The sequence below is a fragment of the Diadema antillarum genome, unplaced genomic scaffold, assembly GCF_040938485.1.
Source record: "Diadema antillarum isolate AM-2024a unplaced genomic scaffold, OU_Dant_1.0 seq00000392_RagTag, whole genome shotgun sequence".
Lineage (NCBI taxonomy): Eukaryota > Metazoa > Echinodermata > Echinoidea > Diadematoida > Diadematidae > Diadema > Diadema antillarum.
Genome location: NW_027271387.1, coordinates 889,702 through 915,201, shown reverse-complemented (window position 1 = coordinate 915,201; position 25,500 = coordinate 889,702). Strand labels below are relative to the sequence as shown.

General features: G+C 37.4%; 1 protein-coding gene across 1 annotated transcript; it reads left to right on the top strand.

Moving 5' to 3' along the window:
• The first annotated feature begins 4,871 nt into the window (after nucleotides 1-4,871).
• LOC139731986 (CDK2-associated and cullin domain-containing protein 1-like) lies at nucleotides 4,872-25,404 on the top strand. The gene is given in 11 exon segments (XM_071642859.1): nucleotides 4,872-4,923; nucleotides 7,762-7,888; nucleotides 9,061-9,163; nucleotides 10,934-11,029; nucleotides 17,430-17,532; nucleotides 20,537-20,556; nucleotides 20,558-20,581; nucleotides 20,583-20,628; nucleotides 22,851-22,992; nucleotides 24,452-24,550; nucleotides 25,202-25,404. Coding segments are annotated over 10 exon segments (765 nt in total). The 3' UTR covers nucleotides 24,504-24,550; nucleotides 25,202-25,404.
• The last annotated feature ends 96 nt before the right edge of the window (nucleotides 25,405-25,500 follow it).

Below are 25,500 nucleotides of genomic sequence, written 5' to 3'. Positions count from 1 at the left end.
TAATATCGATATACTTTTTGATTATGTCAAAGTAGCTGTCAAGTCCAAAATACCTAGAATAATGAACAGCAATCCATAGATGCATTTCCAGATCTGTAATAGAAGAACTATTTCTTTCGTTCGCGTAGACAGAACCAAAGCACTCCATACAGTTCAAGATGTCAACGAAGTCCGAATATGAAAAAAAAAAATCCAGTACATTGCACAGCATTATGTATATAGTATATATATGCTTTCTGTATTACATCTTTATTTATGGCTTTGTTTAGCCATAAAACATTTACTTGTTTGTTATTCTTCCATGCCCCCTGGCGGGGCCGTTCAAGAATAAAATTCATTGTCATTGTCATTGTCATTGTCATTGTCATTGTCAGTAAACGGTCAAAAATATCCAACCGTCATCAGAAAATCAAAGCTCAAGCGCACGACGATTTTGAGTGTAGTATAGAGTACAGAGCAGGGACTTCACCCCCCCCCCCCCCTCCCCGTTTTATCTCTTAAAAAACCAAAACAAAACAGATTCCTCCTATTTAGGGGCAAGTTCGCCTTCATAAACATGTGGTTTGAGAGAACGCAATAATATTAATTGAAAATAGAAGTGATAGTTTGAGTAAAATCGGACAATCCGTTCAAAAGTTATGAATTTTTGAAGTTTCAGTTCTGCGATCGCTGGATGTGAAGACTATTACAGCTTGTGATGTCATTGTGTAGAACGATATGAAAAATATATAAAGCAAATTCAATATCTTTTCACTTTTCTCGCATAATAAAAGACCACACGACTTGCATATTTCAGAAGGTAGGGGAGTAATATTATTCCTTAACATAATATGTCAATTACAAGTTGAGGGAATGTGTACTTTCTTAGAAAACAAAAATTGTGGAATTCTCTTTATGTTTTCATTGTATCGTTCTACATGCACACATGAGAGATTGTGACATCATCAACTGTGTATAGTCTTCTCATCCAGCAGTGTATGTACAGAAACTTTAAAAAAAAATCATAACTTTCTTAAGGATTGTCTGATTTGACTCTAACTTTCACTGATGTGTTCTACTTATATTGTTTTTTATTATTGTTTTTGTTTTTGTTTTGTTTTGTTTCGTTTTATTTTATTTTTTTACTCAAAGAAAACCCTCATTATAATTTATAGCTGGCCGATGGATTGAAATGAATATTGTTGCAGACACGAATATGCTCGGAGCTCGGTATAAGACCTCCCTCTCAAACATTAAAGGGGACCTCCGGATGATTCCAGACTTTTACATTAGAACAACTATAAATTAGTTAAACTGAGTGCAGAGTTTCAGAATTTATAGGGATTTGGATGAGGAATGAGAATGTTTTCAAAATTTAGAACAAATTGCAATGAACAAGGATGGTGACATGGCAGCCTCACCATAAGAATGCATGAGTTGGGGCTCAAGGAAGCAGAATGAAAAAAGGAGACACGCATAAATTATAGATTCTCCACATGTGACCTTATTGAGCGAGCGGTGTTGCAGTGGAATTACACTGCTGCATTTCTGAAATATGTGCGACTCGGATGTCATCAACACTTTTCAGTGTCATTTGTTCAAGATTTTCAGTTTATTGGTTTCTCTGCTCAAGGACCACAACAAATTCCACGAATCTATACATGGAACTGTCGACATTATGTGCTACATGATGCGAAATTATGAAAATCGTCTGGAATGACTTTTTAAGTTCGTGAATTTCTTACAAAATACATTTTTCTTTCATTACTTTTGAATTGACATGGAGAGCCCAAACGGGAATTTTGCGTTGTGGAAGTCATTTAATTTTGTCCGCATGACATTTGATTAGTAACACGTCTACACTCAAAAGACAAAAGAGGGATGGAACTTAAAATGTATCACCACTCCTCCCGCATTCCTCCATTAATTCCGCGTACGGAGCACGGTCTCTTTGTCAACCGAATAGAAAATGGAAAATTTCGGATAGGACTCACCCCTTTTTCTCTCTTTTATTACTCAAAGACATTTCCATAATATGAGTATAATAAGGATGTTATAAATCGTTATTTGCATGAAAATTCGGAACTAAGACTGCTACCATCCTATGTATGTGGGGGCGCTGTGGCATAGTGGATAAGACTCCCGACTCCCGATCGGAGGACTCGAGTTCGAATCCCGCCAAGCGCTTACGTCCTTGGACAAGATGTTTTACCCACCATGTCCCTCTCGACCCAGGTGTATAAATGGGTACCTGGCAACGCTGGGGTAATAATAATGGCAGGGGCCTCTGGTACAGCAGTGGCAACACTGAAGAGGTTACCCTGGGTAAATAAGACCTTGTTATTATGAAGGCCTATGATTATGCGTGCAGACATTCCTGTTCACAGTCAACAGCCACACCACGTCTTCATCGCCGCTAGGATGTACAATGCTTTATCCTTTTTACGATTAACATCACTGAGCTTTTCTAGTTTATAAAAAGTTGTTAATCAGTTTTGAAACACATTTTCGAATGTGGCAGAGGAAGAGGTTGCTCCTCCAGCTGACTATCGTCACTTACAATAAATTTTGACTCTGCACTTATATCATTAAAGGGGCATTCCAGACGATTTTCATAATTTCACATCATGGAGTACATGGACAGCTCTATCTGCTAGATTTATGGGATTTATTGTGGTCCTTGAGCAGATAAACCAATATTCTGAAAAAAAAAATCTTGAACAAATTATACTGAACAGTGTTATGATGACATAGGATCCTCACACATTATTTCAGAAATATAGTAGTATAATAAAACTCCATTACAACCCCCTTGCTTAACAAGTTCACCTGTGTAGATTCTATGCATGCATTCTTCTTTTGTTCTACTTCCTTAAGCCCCAACTCATGCATTCTTGTGATGAGCCTGCCGTGTCATTGCAATTTGCTATAATTTTTGAAAACATTCCTATTGCTCATCCCAATCACTATAAATTTTGAAACTCTATAATCAGTACAACTAATTTATAGTTATCCAAGTGTAAAAGTTTAAAAATCATCAGGAAGTCTTATTTATATCGTTTCAATATGCTCTGAAATTAATTCATGCATTCATGTTATTTCATTTCCAATCAATATACATAGGTAATACAAACGTATAATAATAACATTATTCTATTGTAACATAATTATTATACATCTTGTTTCATAAAGGACTTGGAGGAAATAAAAATACACGAAGTAGCCAAAATTTCATGAATTATGTAGCGTCGGGTGGTAGGATCCGCGGGGGGGGGGGGGGGGGGGGGGTCCTAGACTCTCCCTTGCTCCGTTGCTTCCCCCATCACTGATGACTTTTAGCAGCAGACTTCTCCTATAATCCCATGGAAAAACTACATGGCTTTTATTCAATAACAAATCGGTTGTGACCCGTCAACAAACAACATATTTCTGTTTTGATTGATTGATTTGTCGAAATTAGGTCCCAAGTTAAAAAGTGATAAAACCGGCTTTCCAGCATAGGGTGCAGTTTTATAAACACTTTTACATGATACGGGTCAAAGGCGCGAATGGTACTGTAGAATTCTTTTGTGCAACAATAGGAAACTAACAACACTATTTGAATATTTATTATTAAAAAAATAAAAGTATCTTTAAAAATTGTGGAATGTCAAATCTGTGAGAAGCTAGAAGACACTCCTTTAAATTTGAATTGGGTCAAGTCATCAGGGGACCGTAGATTACATGATATAGATTGTCAAAACTGGAATGAGGAAGTTAGAAATCGTTTATGCTTCAATTACAGAAATTTTAAACAGGAAGCTGGTTTAGAAAAATATCTGTTAAATTTGGAGGTAGGAGATTAGATGTCTTTATGTAAATGTGGATGTGACAACCATAATCTGTCAGTCGCTAAATGTCGTTATTCATCTGATCTACCTCTTGTAATACGTTCGTGTGTATAGCCTTGAAGTACAAGGTGATGAATTTCATTTTGTTTTGGTGTGTCCGTTTTACATTGATAAGCGTAAGAAGTATGTTAGGAGTTTCTATTACCGCAGGCCTAAAATGTTATTAAGTTAAATCAGTTATTTATGTTAAATCTATCAAGCAGCTGATAATCTTTCAACATTTTGTAAAATCATCATGTCACAGTTCAAGTATTTTTCATTTCTCATTTCAATGCATTACATGTTGATATTTTTTATAAACTAGTTAGAATATGCCATGTTATTAGTCCGTTTTTCATCTGAATCGATTCCTGCCTTACTTGCTGTTAGAGCTTATATATTTTTCTTTCTTTTAATATTTATTTATATTTGTTGTAAAGTAAAGATTGTTGATACTCATAATTAACCATTTCTTCCATGCCGGGGGGGGGGGTGTTTCATCAACCTTTGTCAGCGCTGACAATTTCAGCAAAATCCTTAGTTTTGATTGGCTGAGATGCTCTGGTCACTGACTGTTACTATGGTGATTCAAGTTGTCAGCGCTGACAAACGTTGCATGATGAAGCACCCCCCCCCCCCCCCCCGGGGGGCGTTTCATCAACGAGTTCGTCGGAGGTTTTAACCGACAAATTTGCTATCAGCCAATCAGATGCAAGGATTTCAGTAGCTTTTAACAGTTGTCAGTGTAAATCACTGACGAAAAGTTTCATGAAACGGTCCCCTGAAAGCGCCGTTCAAGACATAAGAATCACTGTAGGTCTATCACTGTATCTCTTAAACCTCCTTGCTGCGAGTCGTTAGAGGGCGCCCAAGTTGCGGAGAATTGAATTACAATGGCGCAGTTGTCTCTCCCCGATGTGGAGATGTAAACACGAAAATGTGAAAGGGATTTACCTTGTCGTTGTTTACTAGAACTCTGACACAGGGATAGCTTATATCCGATGTTCTGGAAATTCATTCTCTATGATGGGTGAGGCTAAACGTACTGAGTATTCTCCATTACTGACTCCGCTAGGTGAGAACATTGTTTCTTTTTTTCCAAGATTGCCTATTCCGATTAGATTTTCAGACTTCAGTCCCATTCACTTGCTTTTTTGCTGTGTTCACGTAATTGGTTCTAGTGCACAGGTTCTATTGTAATTGTGCGTAGCATAACTAGCGTAGAATTTTGATAATCTTGTCCATGGACCATGCATGGCATGGACAAGGCAAGGTATCGGTGGCATGTTACTGAGTACTTTGTCAGATGGAATAGAAATCGGGGCCCCAGTGGCCTTGCATTTTGTACAGTAATGTACAGGCCTCCATTGCTAAGTAATGTCATCTGCAAATTGCCTAATTTTACTTAAAATGTAGGCCTAGCCCTAACAAGTATTTGCCCCTAGCTTGGTGAGTAGTGTGACTGTGGTAAATTTAGTGATTCTTCGTAAGCGTTAAAACTCAGTAGTACCTATCTAGTTTAAGTTAAGTAGATAGAAAGATCCGTCTGTCTGATTCAATTGTAGGAGTCTTTTAATCATTTGATTTGACGTTATCGCTCTCCTCTGTGAAGCCAGACGCAGTCTCCGCGTAGCATATCCCCGGCGACCAGATACACAGACCGATCTATCGGTCAAACTCAAGTGTGGTTGTAGGAGGCACCTATACAAGGCTATAGCATACTTGCCAACATTTTCATTTGAGAAAGCGGTAGAATCCAGGATGCCTATGCGAGCAGTGCTACACTGCTAGCTTGAATGCTAATGAAATCATTCAAAAGCGGTAGTCTACCGCCAAATGCGGTAGAGTTGGCAAGTATGCTATAGTTTTGATATGAGAGTAGGCCTAGATCTAGATCTAGACATATATATTACGGTTACACCTCTTTAATCCGAAGATTCGTTATTCCGAATGTTCATTTTTCCGAATTTCAATTTTGGATTAACGAATCTTTGGAATAACGAACCTTCGGAATAACGCCACAAATGTTCGGATTAACAAACCCTTATTCATTTTCAGATAAACGAACCTCTATAGTGTAGGGAATTTGTGTGTTTCGGATTTACGACCCTTCGGAATAACGAACCTTCGGAATAGCAAACCTTCGGAATAACGAACAGCACCCTAAATTACAGTAGTAGGCCCTAGACAGCTCAGTCTAGATACAGATACTTAGTCTTAGTGGAATAAATTTACTAGACTTGCTTGCCTTGTAATTATAAGGCCAGTCTAACGTTAGTCATGTATTGTGAATTTAGAATTTTTGTGTTTTATTTTATCATTCCTAACAGTGAGTGACACTAACAATAAAATGATTTTACATACCTTCCATACCTTATCAAAAAACTTGTGGCAACTGAGTGAAGTATGTTATTGTTATTGTATCTCGGGGTAAGACTAGAAGAGTTTTCAGTAAGACAAGAGACTGGAGTATGACAAGACTATACACACAGTATAAATATAGAATGGCATACACTGTGTAAATACTCAATCTCGAGTGATACATGCCATTAAAACCAAAACAACAACAATAGAATACCTTATCCCATTTTATACGGTACTGAATTATGAAATCCCGATAGACTTAATACACAGGCTACCAGGTTATTAACACAGTTTATACCGTAGGAGCACGCTTGGAGTTCAGGCTGGTCGCATTAAACCCGTTGAGGACGGACTGATTTTGCCACAACACGCATTTCCCATACACACACGCCTGAGTATACTCGGGACTAGTCCTCAACGGGTTAAAGAATACATATTGTACAACCTAGTCCAACACATCGACACTGTACGTACATTGAAACTGTCACTCCTTTTATTTAGCATTGCGCGTACTGAATAAACACTCATGCATGTAACCAAGTGCAGTTATTTTTCCTTGCACGGGTTCAACCACTTTTATTGTAAATATGTGGGTTATGATTATGCCACCTCTGCACCCTTGTTGACACACAGCAAGTATAGCTTCAACAGAGCTGCAGTTTTGGGATTATTTCAACAAGTAACAAGTAACAAGTGGCTTTGCATTCATCACTGGGGATTTGAAGATGCAAAAATGTCGTTGAAAAAAATGATAATAAAAAGATCAACAGCAAAACAATGATACAATAGATTACATATAAAGGCACCATTGGAAAAGCATTCCCCAGCTTTCCCCAGCAAGTTTAACCATTGTCCTGACCATTGTCATTCTCTAGACCCTATCCATATCTAGTAGTTCGTATACACCAATATGTTTAAGTCCATAATAACCCTGATAGTCGACAAATATTTCAGTTTATAATCCTGCACTGACGGATTGATTTCATCCCTCTATTACATTTGTCACATTTATTGAGATGATAGGACCATACTGTAGAAGATTGCTGCAAAATTGTCCCCAACGGAAGCAATGCCTCATTCTGTTGCATGAATAGTACTTACGTTTGTACAATTTTGTAGGCATTTATATGTTGCATCAAAGTACATGTATGATCCTTGCATAATAGTTTGGATTAAGGTAAATAAACCAGAGAAGAAAACAAAATGAATGCAGAATATTTCTGTTACTGAAATCTTTGCTATATGGAGATTAGAAAATTCATTTGATCAGCATTATTATTGGTATGGTAAAAGTCACAATATGATTTCCAAGGTTAATAATCTATGCTCAAGGGTGTAACTATTCAACAAGTGCAATATTTTAGTACTTAGCCCGTTGAGGACGAGTCCCGAGTATGCTCGGGCAAATGTCCATGGGAAATGCGTGTTGTAGCAAAATCAACCCGTCCTCAGTGGGTTTTAATGTCAGCTTATATATAAACGCACAAGGAATGTGATAGTCATACAAGTTTCTGTCGCTCTTTAACATCAATGTGATCTGTTTTTATAGGTTCTGGATTCATGACCGAGGAGGATTATCGCTTGCAATTCTGGCCACAGCTTGAGGGCGCTGTTCGTATGCTGCTCACTCAGGAACCTGGCGTTTATATGAAGATATCCTATGAACAGATGTATAGGTAATGTACTGTATACGCCATATATTTCGCGAGGCTAAATTTTCGCGAATCGGGAATTCCCAACGACTTCGCGAGTGGTTAAATTCGCGATCATGGAGTCCTGTACTGAACGGGAAAATGTACGTGTACATGCATGCGTACATCACATCCACATCGGGATCAGAGTCAATATTTTCGCGTGTCTTTATTTTCGCGAATAGCACCTGACTCGCGAAATTCGCGAAAATAAAAACCTCACAAAATATTCGGCGTATACAGTATGCTAGAGACTAGGGTCCCATCTTTGAACATTCATTACTGAACACAATTCTAGTTTTTGCTTTGAAGCAAAGTTCAAGCTACACATGTATGAGCTGCTGCCTTGTAGGTTTTCATCTTCTTTTGTATTGTTTTGATGTGTGGGTTTTTTTTTTTTCAAACTGTGCAATACAGAAGACACAACTGATGGAAGTCATAAAAGCATGGTTTGAGGTTGCCGTGGTAATTCTGGTACCCCTCACTAACATTATATAGCTACATAAAAAGATCTTTCATGTACTTTCATTTGGAAGAGTAACAAGTGCAAATGAGGTATGGCAAAAAATTCACTTATTTTCTTTGCTTTGGTACATTACACAGTAAAACTGGCCATTTTGTGGACACGTACAGTATACAGAAAAAAGAAAGAAGGAAGCCAGTTTGTGCGCTTAATTACTACTCAGGGCATGTATAATTTGCCGGTTAAATTCCCTGCAACCTGTACTTGGGCTGGGGTGAATGGGAAATGTGTGTTGAATAGGAAAATCAGTCCGTCTTCGAAGGGTTAGAAAGAAAAAGAAAATCCACTAAAGATGTTAGAGAGTGCCTCATATGCCGTCATGTAGATTCCCATGAGCATACATGTAATGTGCATGTCTCTGTACTCACCCTATCTTTGTATTTTAGTTTAGTTTAGTTTTGTTCTTGTTTTCATTAGTGAATGTTACAGTTTCAAATGAGGATGAAATATGGCCTTACAGATGTCGATACAGGAGCTAGGCACTTCCCTGATTAGAACAATTCTTTGCACAATGACAAAACACACACACACACAAAGCGAACAAAAAAGAAAATAACCTAAACAAAGGTTGTTCAATATATATGTACATTCATTATGGTTTATTTTCTACTCTCATTTTCCTCTTTCCTGACAGCTGTGTATACAAGTGTGTGTGTCAGCAATTTGCAGAACGTATGTACTCAGATCTGCGGCACACCATCACGCAGCATTTACAGCATATGGCAGTGCAATTACAGGTAGGACATAATTGCGTAACTTGTTTATCTGATATGTATGCAGATAGAACTGATGAGCAAAGCCTTTCTTTTACAACTCTTAACTCGCTAACTTCAAAAGCTAAAAAGCATTTTATTACATCCTTTGCTGTTCTTCTCAATTGCAAATCTAACCATTTTTTTTTAATCGGTTTAGAATTCCCCAATCTTTGTTGTTTATTGTCTTAAGTGGTCTTCTTTTGATGCAAGTAGCGAATGAATAGTGAAATTATATCATGAATGAAAGCATAGAACAGCACACCACATACAGTAAATATATGGTGCCTGGGACTTGATGGTTTGATTGATACGGTGTATGTACGATGTATGTTCCATTCCCCTCTGCCTTCAGCCTCAGTCAAAACAGCACTTTGATTATCAACGCTGCAATCATGCTTCATGTGACAGTGCATTTGAGATCTTTCACATTATATTATGATACATATGCACGATGCTGGGTATTGATGATGGTTTCAAATACAGTATGAGACAATTATTGTGACACTTGAAAATCCAGAAAACTGGTGTTTAGGGATGTTTGATGAATGGTATACCATTATATGTTGTACCTTAACTCTCAATGGGTGCAAGAGGAATATGTTATTGCTTCAGTATTCTGTTTGCACACCCCAGATCTTACTAACAGTAAAGGCGTATGAGTTAATGAATGCAGATTCAAGAAGAAACCCTATCTACAAAAGTTTGTATCAGATGATTTTTTTCCAGGAACTTAGCCAACTAATGTTGCATGAAGCGAAGATAAACTGTTGTAGGGTTTTGGGCAAAATCCTTGATGTCAAAGATCACTGAAGTCTCTACCACTAATGTCAATTTCCCGCAACAATTTGAGCTACGAATGTCTTGCAATGAAATTTTGAAACAAGGATAGAAATATCATAGGTGGAAATTATCTACCTGGTACATGAGATGATGAAAGTGATAGAAGTCAAGGTCAAAAGTCACTAGATACTCTGGCTAAAAATGTACCGGTAATATTAAAGCTAAGTATACCTTGAGCTAGGAAAGTCCAGTGGGAATGATGTTTTGTATGATGGTAGAAAAAGATAGATTAAGATCATATCCCTCCACACTTTGGTGCAAAAAGGATTCAAGATTGATTCTCGAAAGCGGTGGTCCAGGTTACGGTAATTATGGTCATCTGCTTGTTAAGGACAGTTGGGTGAAATGTATCAAAGGTATTGTTTACCATTGGGAGCAGTGATTTTAAAAAATGTTCCAGTTATCACATTTGATGCATATGTGTAGGTTAGTTGTATCGCAAAACATCCTACCATGTAGAATATTGCAATTAAGCCTAGAATATAGGGAGGTATCACTATTTTCCTGAGTAAACCATAACTGTAGACCGTTTAGTCTAGAAACAATTTTATTACAACTATTGTTCACATTTTGATGCTTAACACTGATTATACTCGGTAATGATAAACATTTTTACAGTGATTGTTTTTATCCCCAACTCACATTTCAAAACTATTTTCAAGCACTAAAGCTAGGTTTTTGTTTCATCTGCAAGTGGGGAATAATGCCTTTATAAAAGTGTACACAAAAGCATTACCATTCCTGTGGACTCTGCGCTGGAGAGGAGTAGCCCTAGATGTTTAGGTTTGTCAGTAAATGGCTTGCTTCCTCCATGAATGCACAAATATTTCGAACACTGGCAGAGGAAAAACAACACAGATTATCTGAAAATTGGTCTGAGTTTGGCATCCGTTTTACAATCCCCATTTGCAGAACTGTTCCGAGACCCAGGTGCTTGGCCAGTTCCACCACATACTGAAGCAGTACACTCAGGCACTGGGAGGCATCGTTCCCATCTTCAACTACATGGTGAGTAAGCAGAACTTTAGGTCATGACGGTATTGCCACACCCATGATTTCCTCGTAAAAGTGCTACACGTGTAATGGTGTCCCATAGTGGTACAGCTGGTCTCAATGACAAGTGTTGAAAGTTCATAGTGCATATGCCATAAAGTGATATTCCATTACATATCAATTATCATGGGGATTTTATTTTCACTGGAATTTTGCAGGTTCGGTGCTCAGCTAGTTGCAAATTTTGGCAACAGACGAAAATGCCAACTCTGATCCCCAACATGAATGAATGTGATGTGCACGCATACCCAAAATAACAGTGTATTTTAAACTGCATCAATTTATTAACTGCACTCCCTTCTTTTTGGCCATGGGTTGTGGACATGGTTGTTGAACTGAGTGAAATGTTTGGCGGAGAAAGTGTGTTGATTTTTATGTCATAAAAAGGAAGGAAATGTACAGTAGAATGCCAAACAAAAAGAAATTACTTCGAGCATTGAACATCGTCTGCACACTTAAATTAATGCAGACATTGAGAAAGTACAGTGGCTGTAATGATGTACAGTGAAATCCTGAATAGTTGTAATACTGTGGATTTAGTCAAAATGCAGACTGGGATTAATGTTTTTCATGAAATGTACAGGGTTTCAAATAGAAATTTAATGAGGTTTTATATGTGATCTAATTCATATTACTGGTATTGGATTTTATTCTTAGTTGTACAGAAACTAAAAGAACAGATCTAAGTAGCTTGTAATTTTGTTTTATGTCTATGCAAATGTTTTATTTAAAAACTTGTTTGAAGAAAAAAAAACCTCAGGCAATTTCTAAATGTAGGAGATGTGATGCTATTTTGTAAGAAAGTTTATATCTTTACAGTTAATTGAAGAGTTTCTTTTCATTTCTCAAGTATCTTTAGGAAGACATATTTTAGTGTCTAAAAACCATATGAAAATGCAGTCTACTTGGTTAGTGAAAAATGCATCCCCTCCCCCCCCCCCCCCCACACACACACAAAAGTGGTGTGTACCCATATTCTTATTATATATGCATCAGATACACCTAAACCATTGAAGTTTGGTTGGTTTTTTTTTTTACTTACACAAGCTTTAAGCACAATTTTTAACATTTGGTCACCTTTGTTTAAATGACTTTAATATGGATTTTTTTTTTTTTGTCTAGTGCATGATTGATTATTCAGGTCAAATTTTAGACATATCCTTTCAAACTGAATGGTCAATAGGTCAACTCCAAAAATCACTATGGCTCTAAAATAACACAGAACTTTGTAAATGTCAGCTGACCTTTTGAAAACAGCTATCACGCACAGTACCATTGACTATGGATGCAGAATTCCTGTAAATACTACATGTAGCAACGTAAAAAAACCAAAAACAAAAATATAAAACACTCAAACGTTGTTGATGTTGATCCAGACAGTTGTAATCACGAGCCTTTAAATTGAATCGTGGTCGATTCGGTTTGGCCTGGGCATGACAAACCACACACAAAAGCTGACCACAGGAGAGCATGCTTACATACATGTATATAAGGGATTAACAAGTTTCACATGTGTGTTGGGCTCATTTTGACTGTCAGTGTGGCTTCACACAATCATGAAAGCAATACGCTTTTCAAGAATCCAATATTCACAGAGTCGTTTCAGGATAATGCAAGACACTGACATTAAAGGGATGGTGCAGTTTCGGTTGAGATGGAACTTGAGGTTATCAACATTTTCTTGATGATGATTTTTTTTTAAAGATAATGAGAAACCTCTAATGATATATAAAAGAACATACAATTCTAAGAGAAAGATTATTTGATGAAAATTGGTTTTGAAATGGCTGAGATATCCAAAACAAAGCAATCCTACTTGTAGTAAAAGATGGAACCCATCTTTCATTAGGGTCACTTTGTTTTTCTTTGTTTTCCCGATATCTCGGCCATTTCATTTCTGATTTTCATCAAATATAAACATTAAATTCCTCAAATAGAATTGTATACTTTAGAACAGTCCAGAAAGGGGTTTCTAAGTATCTTGCAAAAAGTTAAACGCTGAATTCACCACAACCATTACTATACCATCCCTTTAATTCCAAAATGGATTGAATGCATTCATGAAGAGTAATACATATCACATCTTCCTTCCATAAGCACTGTAGATTACTCACTTTCTCAACTTCCTGGAACTTCCTGAAAACTTTCGACTGCAGAGTTCATTGTCCACATGGGTAAAGTCCCCATAAGTTCCACAGTCTGTACATCGCTCCCACAAGATACTCACAGTGCCTTTTACAGTGTATTAAAAAAAACAAAAACAATGACTGCCAACCCTCATCAGAGCTTGGAATTATCATTCCCCGTGTGTACGCCAACATCCTGTTATAGCTCCTGTGGAGCAATAGTCAATTTCATGTACTTGATCAATGTTGCCATTTTGCACAGCTGTGTGGCATGAATGTTATGTTGACATAGATACCGTGGGTAGTACAAGTTTTATATGGACAGATATGATAGTATCAGTACTGTTACCACAGCTGTACTACTACTGGTGGTATTAGTGATAACTGTTACAGTGGCGGATGCAGGGAGGATGACACCGGGCGCACGCCCCCCTCCCCTTTATTTTTTGTTCAAACAAAACAAATAAAAAGAAAAAATGAGGGGAGGGGTGCGTGCGCCCCCCCCCCCCTTTTTATAGTTTTGTATTAAGCACGCCCCCTCTTTACGGAATTCCCAGATCCGCCCCTGCTGTTATCATTATTGATCAGTAGTAGTTCTAGAAGAATAGTCAGTATCATTTTTGTATTACTGTTAATTTTCATTTAAATAGTATCATCATTGTCATTACTGTAAATTTCATTTTTATCATCAATAGTGTGAGTTTTTAGTATGAAAACAAAGCTTTTACTTATGCAGTGCTCACATTTTCACCATTTCGTGATGCTGAAAGGACTAGGTGCAAAACATGTTTTCTGATGAAAGTCATGTTTACTAACTAACACACTGGGATTAAATCCAAAACCATACCTGTCATAGTTTCAATGCTTGTCAGGTATGATTAATTCCTAATCTGAGAGTGGAGCAAAAGGACTTGAAGTGAATTTCAGAATAGCATGATGTATGATATGGTTTGTTTGTTTGTTTGTTTATTTGTTTGTTTGTTTGTTGTTTTCTGAGAGGGAGGGCATTGTAATTTTAGAGCAAAGTTCTCGCAGTCCCTCAAGAGAGACAAAGTCTGTAACATTCTTAATAAATTGTATTCCTTACGCAAGTCAAAGTACATCTTTACCCTCCCATATTTCAGGTGATGTTCATAGACACCAATGTGTAGACGATCCCTCTGTAAAGGGGAAATCCAGTCCAAAAATAAGTTAGTCTGATAAAAAAAGAGTAATCTTGTGAGTTCAACAGTAAAAATTTGACTGAAATTGGATCATGAGAAATATATGGAAGTTATGAAATTTTGAAGCTCTGCTAATTTTTACAAAACAGTTCTTATACAGTGGAAATGAATATGCAAATGAGTGAGCAATGTCATATCCTCACAATCTTTCATTGATCGTGTTAAAAAAAAAAAAATAATAATGTTTCTGTCACTCATGTCTGAAACATGATGTTATTCCTAGTTGAATGACTTCAGAATAGTGATCAGTATGACATACCAGGATTTGAGCCTCAAGCATAATTGCATTTGAATGAAAAACTGTAAATTTCCTAATTTTATGTACAAACTATTTATATGGCAAGTTGTGAGGGGATGACATGCTCATTTTGTCATTTGTATAGTGACCGTTCAAGAACTGTTTCTTGAAAAATTATTGAAACTTCAAAATGTCATAACTTCCTAATTGTTCACCCGATTTCAATCAAAATTTTACTGTTGAACTCGTAATATTTTACACTTTCTTAGCAGACTATGGACTGGATTTTCCCCTTTAATAAACGGTATTCCTTACACAAGTCAAAGTACATCTTTACCCTCACGTATTTCAGGTGACGTTCATAGAAACCAATGTGTAGTGCTGTTTGGCACAGAAAACCCCATTGCGTTGTACACACTCTCCAAAGTCCCTAGCACAGAAGGGGTTACAAACACCCAATATGAAATTGACATTTATCACAAAAACTGAAGAATGTATTGCATTTCAGATCTGTCAATCAAAATGTATGAGTGCTACATGTAGCAACAACAATAATGTCACAATACACCATTAATCCAATTTGATGCTCTTGAAACTGAATGATCTAGATGTATTATGGAAAAATCATGCCTATCACCTATTGGATATGCAAGTGAATTCTTAGTTTTTGTAACTGTTTTGTGTGCAAAAGTGATGCCTCTGCAATAATGTAGCTGCTGGTCATTTGAAAGAAAAAATACCACAAGTAATTCATCATACAATTTGCATCAAAGGAAAGCTTGGCATTTTCTCTGCAGCTTTGCTATGAATTACATGTTCAGGGTAACAAAATCTTTAAAAGCTACACATACTTGTTGAACTGAATGTTTTCTGACAGCATGACTACATGTTGCTGTCTCAGAATAACGTGGCACACAGGGAGTTTACACCATGGCATAAAAGAGTTAATACGTATGCCTACATGTACTTGGTAATTCTGTAGTTAACACTGTGAAACAGGCATGCAAATATTGCAATAATATCAGCATGGGTCAACAATTGTATTCATACATGAGTGGATACACACATGCAGTTGGTACCTGCAGTGCCGAACTACTGTAGAGCTGAATACAAGACAGATGTTTTGAATCAATAAATTTATATTATCAAAGAATCAATTCTGTCAGAAGTGACAGAAACAAGAAAAAGCTTATTTGCAATGTCATTTGCAAAGTTGTCTTTAGGAAATTCATATCTAATTCTCAGGCCAAAGACACTCTTTAGAACCATTCTCATTTGGAAAAATCGCGAAGTGAAACTTCACAAAATTACGAGTGTCCATTCACACTGCAGCGAAATTTTGCAAAGTTACACACCGGAGGAGTAGTTAGTGAAATTTCGCATCGCATTGCACATTCACGAGGTATGATCCCAGTATGCAGTTCAATTTGGCACAGGTTTGACTCACATGACTTGTGACGTCTATGAATACTACATGTAGTAGAAGAACGATGTGTGTGCGTGAAAATACAGTGTCGATATGATGTAGTTCATGTGTTTATGTGGCCTAGATACAATGGGTGCAATGGTACAATGGTGCAGTTATGTGTAATTCTTCCCCCTACATTGAGACATTACATAGTGTATGCAATCTACTGCTCGCTCATGCTTTATAGATAGTACGTACAGCAGCATCACGAAAACCCCACATAAACCTTCACTCCCATACCATCCACATTTCGTGCGCGGAGTCTTGTGCAGCGAGGAGGAGTGTGGAAGTCATGTGAAAAACTTTAAGATTTTTCTGCGGTGAGCATTCACATTACAATTCGGGGCTGCAAACTTTGCTTGGAGAGCAAAATTTCGCACTCCGGCTTGCGATTTTTTTGGCGAAGTTTCGCAAAATTTCACTGGCAATGTGAACGGCACTTTTACTGAAAGCAAAGCGTTCAAGGTCATGTGGTAGGTAAATTTACAGTCACAGTTCCCCTTTTGCCTTTACAGCAAACAATCCCTTCTCAGCCAAGAACTAATTCCCTGTTGGCAAAGTGTCAATGGATTGTGCTCATGTTACTGTTGTATTAAAGCCTATCAAATATGGCGACTGCAATGACGAGTATGGTAAATAATGATAACAACGGCAATAAACATGACAACCACATCGATGTACTAGTAGTCAGTGATTAAAAGCTCTTCATCATCAAGTAGTGGTAGTGTTATGTTGGGTGTTGCTTATGAAAACGTATATGCTGGGAAAAGTTCCCTTCCATGTGGTGACTTTATACCAATGTTTTATGATATTTATTGGTGTGACAGGCATGCTTTGGACTTTTCCTCTGCCAGAATCCTTCATTGTTAAGTAGGGACTGCAAAAGTTATATGTTTGCTAGTACTTTCCTTTTACTAGAATGTTTCGGACTATGATTGTGATGTTTACAAGCACTTTTCCTCTACCAAAGTGCTTCAGGACCATCAAAGTGGTGTTTGCCTTGTTAATTACCACCCGTTGAGGACTAGTCCCAAGTATACTCAGGCAGGTGTCTATGGGAAATGCATGTTGTAGCAATAATCAAACGGTCCTCAACAGGTTAAGAATTAATGATAGATAATCATTAGTATTATGAGAATGATGGAAATTCTGGTGGTGATAAAAGTAATTAAAAGTGAAAGGAGGAAGAAGCTTGTTGAAAATATTCTTTAAAGTGGAATGACTCTCAGCACATCACAATATCATTTATTGAATGTCTGTATAATACACACAAGTCAACGTTCATCCCTTTTCTTTCCAGAACCGTTTTTACGTCGTACCTCGAATGAAGAGTGATCTGAGGAGAGAGCTGACCAAGCTATTCACACAGTACATCGTCGACTTACACATAGCTAGAGTACTAGGTAAGTGCAGTTTGATCCTTACTGTGCCTTGACCACTGATGGACACTCATGTATGCTAGAGTGCTTTCTTTGCCAGCTGGCACAGATGTCTGAAAACTAACTGTTAATGAATGGAGATTACCTTCCCCCCCCCAAAAAAAAAAAAAAACAAACAAACAAACAAACAAAACAAAACAAAACAAAACAAAACAAAACTTTATTGTGTCACCAAGGTATTCCTTTTGGACTGAGGCGTATTACGTCACCCGAGTGGGCTTGCTAGTCTACAAGTAGGTCAAGTTTAAATGAATCGCTATTAGAATAATTCAGGGCTATGAAAAAGCTTGCAAGTTTACCATTGCCAAGGCACATGGAGTATTGGATACATCAAGCTGTTTATGCAATGTGAACTCTCAGAGAAACACCAACATTATACACTAACACACACCACACACACATTTATTAAGAAGAAAAGGACAATAAACTATCACAGCATTTTTTATGTTTTGCACACTGTTACTGTGTTCATGAAAAACAAAAGGAACCTACACTTTATATATACTGTATCTTTCATAGAAATGTCAGGATTGTACTTTCACATAATATTGAAAATGTGTGTACACGATACGTTGTACAGAATTTGTATATTAACCTATTCCTTACGGGAACCTGGTGGTCTTTGTATTATGTTTATGGGGATTCCAGAATTCAGTATGGAACGGGTTAACTACATATCTACTGGGTATTATATTACACCATGAAGTGAATGTTACATATTGACCACATATTATACATTGTAGACATAACATTACACCATATCCAAAAAGTATGTTAGCTATGTAATTGTGTTTGATTTGTTAGCCAGCACACAGTTTAAGGCAATCACTATTATTGTCAACGGTCATCTTGGGAACCAGGAATAGAAGTTAAAGTCACTTTGAGATATTGAACTTATGCCTATGGTGACGCATACAAAAATTCATTCAAGTCCTCTTTGTGGCTTCTTTTTCTCTCTCTTCAATGCCATTTGTTCTAGCTGTCATTTATCTCACACCCTTGATGTTTTCCACAGAGGTACATGTGTACATTATACTTTATGAGGTACTGTAAAAGCGAAATTTTTTGCACAATTCGTGCAACATGAACAAGCGCAAAAAATACATGCTCTCAAAATATCTCTGCTTGTTCTATGTCATATTGTTTTATATCTTTCAAGACTTCAAGGTTAGCATATTATTTAGGGGTAGCAAACTGCTATGCAATTTGAAGTTTTTCTTTGTGCTTGCTGGTCCTGTAGTGTGCATGACTTTGTATTGCTCATGCAGACTAGTTACCTTTCACTACTGTAATACATGTGTGTGCTGCCAAGGCCCTTACCTGCACTGGCAGCAGTGAGCTGTTTGAAGCAACCATCTGCAAAATTACAAATGTGTGAAATTCGTCTTTACCCAGCCGAGCACGAAAAAATTACTCATGCAGAAATGTCCACATTTACAGTTTAGGCAAACACCAGTCAACAATTGGATAGATATGAATATATGTACTGACAGATCACTTGCAATGTTAATATGCTTAATGAATGTTGTCTCAATGAAGAACATTCATGTTTGAAGAGGAAATCCACCTCAAAAATATATATCAATTTCAAAGGAAAAAAATCGGATAAGAAATAAGAAATATATGACATTTTGAAATTTCACATTTTTTTTTCAGAAAAATATTTCTTGACCAGTCCTTATGAATATTCATACCATGTGGAATCTTAAGTGCCCAATTGGGCCACCAAAAGATAGCCTTTTTGGAATTTTGGTGGCCCAACATCAATTTATATTGGCCCCAGGACACCAAGGCACCCATAATGGCACCATGGTCCTCCTGGACTGCGGCGCATTAATTGTTGGACTGTTATTAAAGCAAATTGCTACTCTCAAGTGTACAACATTGGCTTGCTAACTTTACAACTAGGTCAAGTTTGGATGGGGGTACTGAGAGCTTGATGAAAAAAGCTTTATACTGCATAGTGCCTGAGCACATAAAGGATTTAACACATGGCAAATGAGGAAAGCAGTGCATAATGAAATTGGGGACATGCAATTTGGGACATGTGCACTTCATGAATGAGGTGCAAAAGATGCTGATGTTACACATACTGATATTTGTGTGTTGCCAGTTACAGTAGCTGTGAGTTTGTTGATGATGCTATTGAAGATAGTTGAAGATTTATGTTACTCTGAAGGTACTTTTGACCAACCAATAGCAGCTGATGACTGTTGACTAGGAATTATACAGTATGTACATCTAATGTACCATGTATTAGGAACAGGGTTTCAAATGCTCTCTGTGGGAGAAATTAGAAGTCCCTTGCCTTCATATTGGGACTTAAAACCTTCTTGTACAGCATGTCAAAAATTTCAGAAAAATCTTTTTATACTGTCCTATGTGATGGTATATGGGTATAATAATAGAGAGAAAGATATAAATCTAGATAGGTATAGATCTATAGAGAGATATATAGAAAGATAGATGGATAGATAGAGTAGATAGAGTAATAATAATGATATCAATTTATAAAGCGCAAAAACTATAGACATATATTCTTCTGCGCTGCAAAATTTTCTGAGCTTCTGATGTGCTTGATAATAATGAACAGTTAAATGAAAAGATGTGTTTTGAGCCGTGATTTTCAAGACTACTACGGTTGGGGATTTCCGGACTTCTAGTGGATGGATAGATAGATAGATACAATGTAGATAGATAGATAATGTAGATAGATAGATAGATAGATAGATAGATAGATAGATAGATAGATAGATAGGTAGATAGGTACGTAGATAGATAGATAGATAGATAGATAGATAGATAGAGAGATAGATATTGATTTTTTCTGTGAGTATTCTTTGATCTCTCTGTTTTCATGGCAGCATGTTGTTTGTCTGTTTGTTTGTTTGTCTGTCTGTCTCCATCTCAACACCTAATTTTATCTCTCCCTCTTTCTCTCTCTATCGTCTCTGTGTCTCTCCGGCAGCCTTGCTTGAGGATGCCCAGGACCAGGCCGTTTGCCGTTCACCCAACCGGTTGCCTCGGAGATCGTCAGCAGTCTGTACTCTTTCAGCCAAGGTCAGCCAAAATTCTCGAAATGTCATGGTGACCACCAATTTATCCAATGGTGCCTCCCGATCTGCTCCATAAATGATGGATTGGTGCCACCCCTTGTCAACAGCCGTACAAAAAAAGGTTTATTTTCTGGCAAGCAAGCATCTGATAATACAACATGAGTGTATTGAATCACCCATGTGGCCCCTTCATTATGTGCATATAATGGGTGATAGAATATGGCAGAAGACAGGGACAGTTTGGAAAGCACATGGTGTTTATGTTATTACCTCTTGCATTTTTGTCTGTCTTTATTAGTGTGAGGTGTTAATGTGGTTAAAAAATTCTATTTTTGATGCCATTATTCCATGGCAACTCTCTGGGAATTACTGTCGTTGCAAAGAAAGACTTGAAAAAAAAATCAAGCCATACATTACACGCATCCATTCTGTAGAATGGAAAAAAAAAAAAGATCAAGCCAAAAATTATTAGCACCCATTCTGTAAAATTGCCAGTGCAAAAGAATAGAAACTGTCTGAGCAAGTTGTTGCTTCCTCTTGGCTAACTAGTCGTACAAATGAGATTTTTATAGTCTAGCCTGTTTGTTTACATGAAGAGAGATCTGATCGGAAGATAATACTTGATAACATCATGTTTACACAGCACTTCAAATCTATGGGATTTGAAACCAATTATTAAACTCTTTTATAGTGTGCCACGTTCGCATGTGCCTGTCATGCACCTGGCGTGGGTATTTTTGTCCCCTTAAGGATGATTGTCTGTTGGTTAGTCAAAAGTAGGTCAGTCAAAACACTGTCAGTTCTGAGAAGGATACCAGTGCCCTACTTTTGGGCATGTACACATCTACGATCCTTGACCTAATTTCATGTTCTGAGTCATCCTATTATTCCTGTATGCACCCTTTATCAAGTAGCAGTCATTGTATTTGCAAACAATTGCCGTCTAGTACATAACAGTTGTTTCCTTTGAAAAGTAGGTTGGGATATCATATTCTTGCAAGCCTCCCTGCCAAGAGAATAGGGGAGTATATTAGTCTGTCTGTGTGTCTGTCTGTCCATTCTCAGTAATACAACATTGATAAGGTTTTCATAAGATGTGGTAGAGATGAAGACTGACAATGCATCCAAGTTAGGTAATTTTCAGCAAAATTAGAAGAAAAAAAAAAGTCATTTTGTTCAAAGTTTATGATGAGATTTCCCAAGTTTATACTGAATTTCAAATTGTTTAATACTGAATTTCAAGAATTGCTGTGATGTAATTTAATAATTTTTTTTTTTTTTTTTTTTTTTTTTGGGGGGGGGCCTAAATGCATTACATACGACAGGACACAGTTTATAACCCATTTCTTCCGCAATTCTTCTAGAACTTTCAAGACCCCCCAAACAAGATTATTTTTGCCTGTTGACAAAGAATGGATGGATTGGCAATTTGCCAGCAAAAAAGCAGTCGAGCAGTGCATGTATCCCCTTTTCATGGTTAACTTACGAGCCTTTTTTTTTTCTTTCTTGACAGAATTGTGTTTTTGAAAATCAAGTAGGAAAATCATACATCTTGGAATGCTTTGAGTCTGAAAAAAAAGTGTCAGGATTTTGTGGGGACAATGTACACAAGCATCTGTCACATGCATCATTGGTATGAAGTGGCCTTCTTGCTGAAAGTTTGTAATTGACATGAATGTCCATTATGTGACTAACCTAGTTTTGGGTCACAGTAAATGTGTGTCTTTTTAAGAAAATTTGAGACCATTATTTCTTCACTTGCCTCTTCAATATCACAATTAAAGTTGTAAGATTTTTTTTTACCACTCCTCCAACACTCTCTCTCTCTCCAACACTGAATCTGAGTATGTCATGCCACAGCTACATTTAAAATCAGCTCACAACATTCAAAAAAGATCATGATGTAATGCAAGCAAATTGCCTATTTTATGTATGTCATGTCAAGTCTGCAATGAAGTGGACTCAGAGCAAAAAAAAAAAAAAAAAAAAAAAAAAAACCTTTCCTAACTGACTGTCTATCTTACCATCATAAATCCACCAATTTTTCCTCTGTCATTCCATTCAGTTGACATAAAACTTGAAAGTGTATTTAACAGCCTATCATATTCATTGCAAAGATAAAGGACTTACTGTTAACACACTGAGAGTAACTCTGTCCAGCAGTGAGAGGCCCTCTAGCAACACAAAATCTCACCCTTGACCTTTAACTTTTGATCCCATCTTCAGAATATGCTCAGCTCAATCCAGGCCTTTTCGCCAAGTACATCCCCAACATCTTGCCTCCGACCCGCTTGGAGGACATCCCGGTCTACATCGAGGAGACCCAGAGACTGCAGCGAGAGCTGACGGGGTGCCAGGACTTCAACAGGTACTGTATGATGTGCTTCCTGGATGAATTCTCCCTATCGTACATTGTATATCACTGTAAGAACTCAAACGGCGGTGGCGCCATTTAATTTCTCTATCAATGTGTTGACATAAATGGCAATGCTCTATTTGATCAAGCACAAAAAAAAACAACATGGAGCACTATCTCTATCTCCAGTCTACCAAAGTTTTGTAGATTTTCTTAGCAATTGCTATGTTTGGGGAAAAAAATGATTGCATACTCTGATATCAGCAAATGCATTTCTTTTATGAAGTGACAATGTTTTAGTCATGATGTGCTTCCTCTAAGAATTCTCCCTATCGTATATCACTATAAAAATTCAAATGGCGGTGGCGCTATTTAATTTCCATGTCAAAGTGTTGACAATGCTGTGCTGATGCACAGCACGTGCTGTATTTGATCGTAGAGGAAAAACATCGAGCACTATCTCTACCGACATTTTGTAGATATTCTCAACAATTGTTATGTCTTGGGGGAAAAAAATATCAAGTTACATGCCCTGAAAATGCATTGTGAAGTGACAGTGTTTTAGTCATGATAAGAAAGAAAAAAGTTATATGCGATTACTGTATGTGCGCTCTCCTGCACCTGCTGCACAGTAACTCCAAATTACAAATCGCCACCGAAAGTGTGATCCTGCTCCATCTCCCCTTATTACGCTTGGATGGGTAAGATCACCTCATTCATTTGCATACTGAACAAGCCAGACCACTGGTGACAAAATATTTACATTCATAAGCAACACCGAGAATTGGTCCTAGTCGCGAAACAATACCCCCCCCCCCCCCCCCCCCCCCAAGCCAGCTTTTATTATCTATTTCCCCATTGGTCAGTGCTTGGGGAGAGACAGACCACTGAACAGTAATGAGCTTGGACTGTCGTTGCAGTTTGGGGTTGATTGTCCCAGTTGAACTTGCTTAGCCATACCTATTTCTAGAATCAACCCTTGCTCTTCATCTGTAGTCTTTACATGCAGGTCAATCTACAAATTGTAGATCCATACAGTAGAAGACCTTTGCAGTACAAATGTACAGAGTACTACCATGTATGTTAATTCATGATACCCTCAACATGACTTGCATGGCTAAATGAATATCTGATTTACATGCCATATATTATATTGTAATAATTTTTCTTCTACCACATTATTCTTCAGATTACATTGTACTTGGATTTGCCTGCAAGAAAAAAAAAAGCCAAAAAAAAAACCCTTTCAAACCAAAATTCTGTTGATGACATTATCTGTCAATCACTGCATCATAAGTACTAATATAACACAAGACCTGAAATGCACCTCATCCTACACTGAGCATAACTGGCATGTTTCCATGTTACTTTTCCAAATAACATTGCAGGGACATGATCCTTTATGGGCATTCCTCTCAAATGTTCACTCAAACTTTCATATTCTTTTCTCACTCTCTTTTTCATCCTACAGACTTGGTCATATCAGGAAGCGAACTAATGAAGATGAGCCCGTCAACAGATGACACTGACGTCACTCAACAGAATTTCAGTATTGTGCATTTCAGGATGTGTAAGTAAGAACATTTTTTTCTGTAAGAGTATTTTTATTAATTTTTGTTTCAATGAATTCCCTTGTGTAATATCACATGAAACTCAAAACTGCTTCTCTAAATTTCAAAGTATATTTAAAGCATCCTCTTGGATGCCAAAATCCATTCAAAAGGGGGAAAATGGACTGTTATTAGCAGGCAGAATATGGGGGGAGGGAAATGATTGTTACTTTGATACCCCAACCAAACAAGTCATTTGACCTTTAATCAAACAGATAGAAAAATAAAAGGACAGTGCTGCTTTCATGACCTTGTGGATTTCATGAATGTATTAAAGCCTGGTGGAACATTCCACTCATCCTGATGACTGTGTTATAAATGAATAAAAGATGCATAAAATGGACTAGACTAGATAGCATATACATGTGTAGACCATGACATAACCCTGACCATGAATTCTGAGTGATTCATGACATAAAACCAAAACAACAACAACAACATGACACATTTGTACATGCCACGTGGAAGAAAAATCTTCAAATTAAATGCAGTCAAGAAAATTATGAATTTGTGAGGATAATTTGTGATTTTGGTGACACAGAAAATACACATGCCAACCGCAAAGTTGGTGTTGATGTCTTAATTTTCATTTTTTTCCCCCTTCAATGCAGATCATCCAACTAGAGATCGTCATGTCAGCCCCATAGCGACCGTCACTCAGAACGTGGATACTTGTTGGTGTCGTGCATTGTTGGATGTTGGACTGGCAGGACCAGTGCTCCAGCCGTGCTCCTTCCCGTCGGAGCTTTGCCAGCGGAAGGCTAGCGAGGCCGTAGACATGAAAGACGCGCCATGCCTACTCTTCTTGCTGGTCTCAAAGAGTGTCTGGATATGAGACTATCAGGATTATATTGCACCAGGACAGAATCAGATCAGTTCAGATTTGTAAATCTAGAGCAGGGTTTGATGT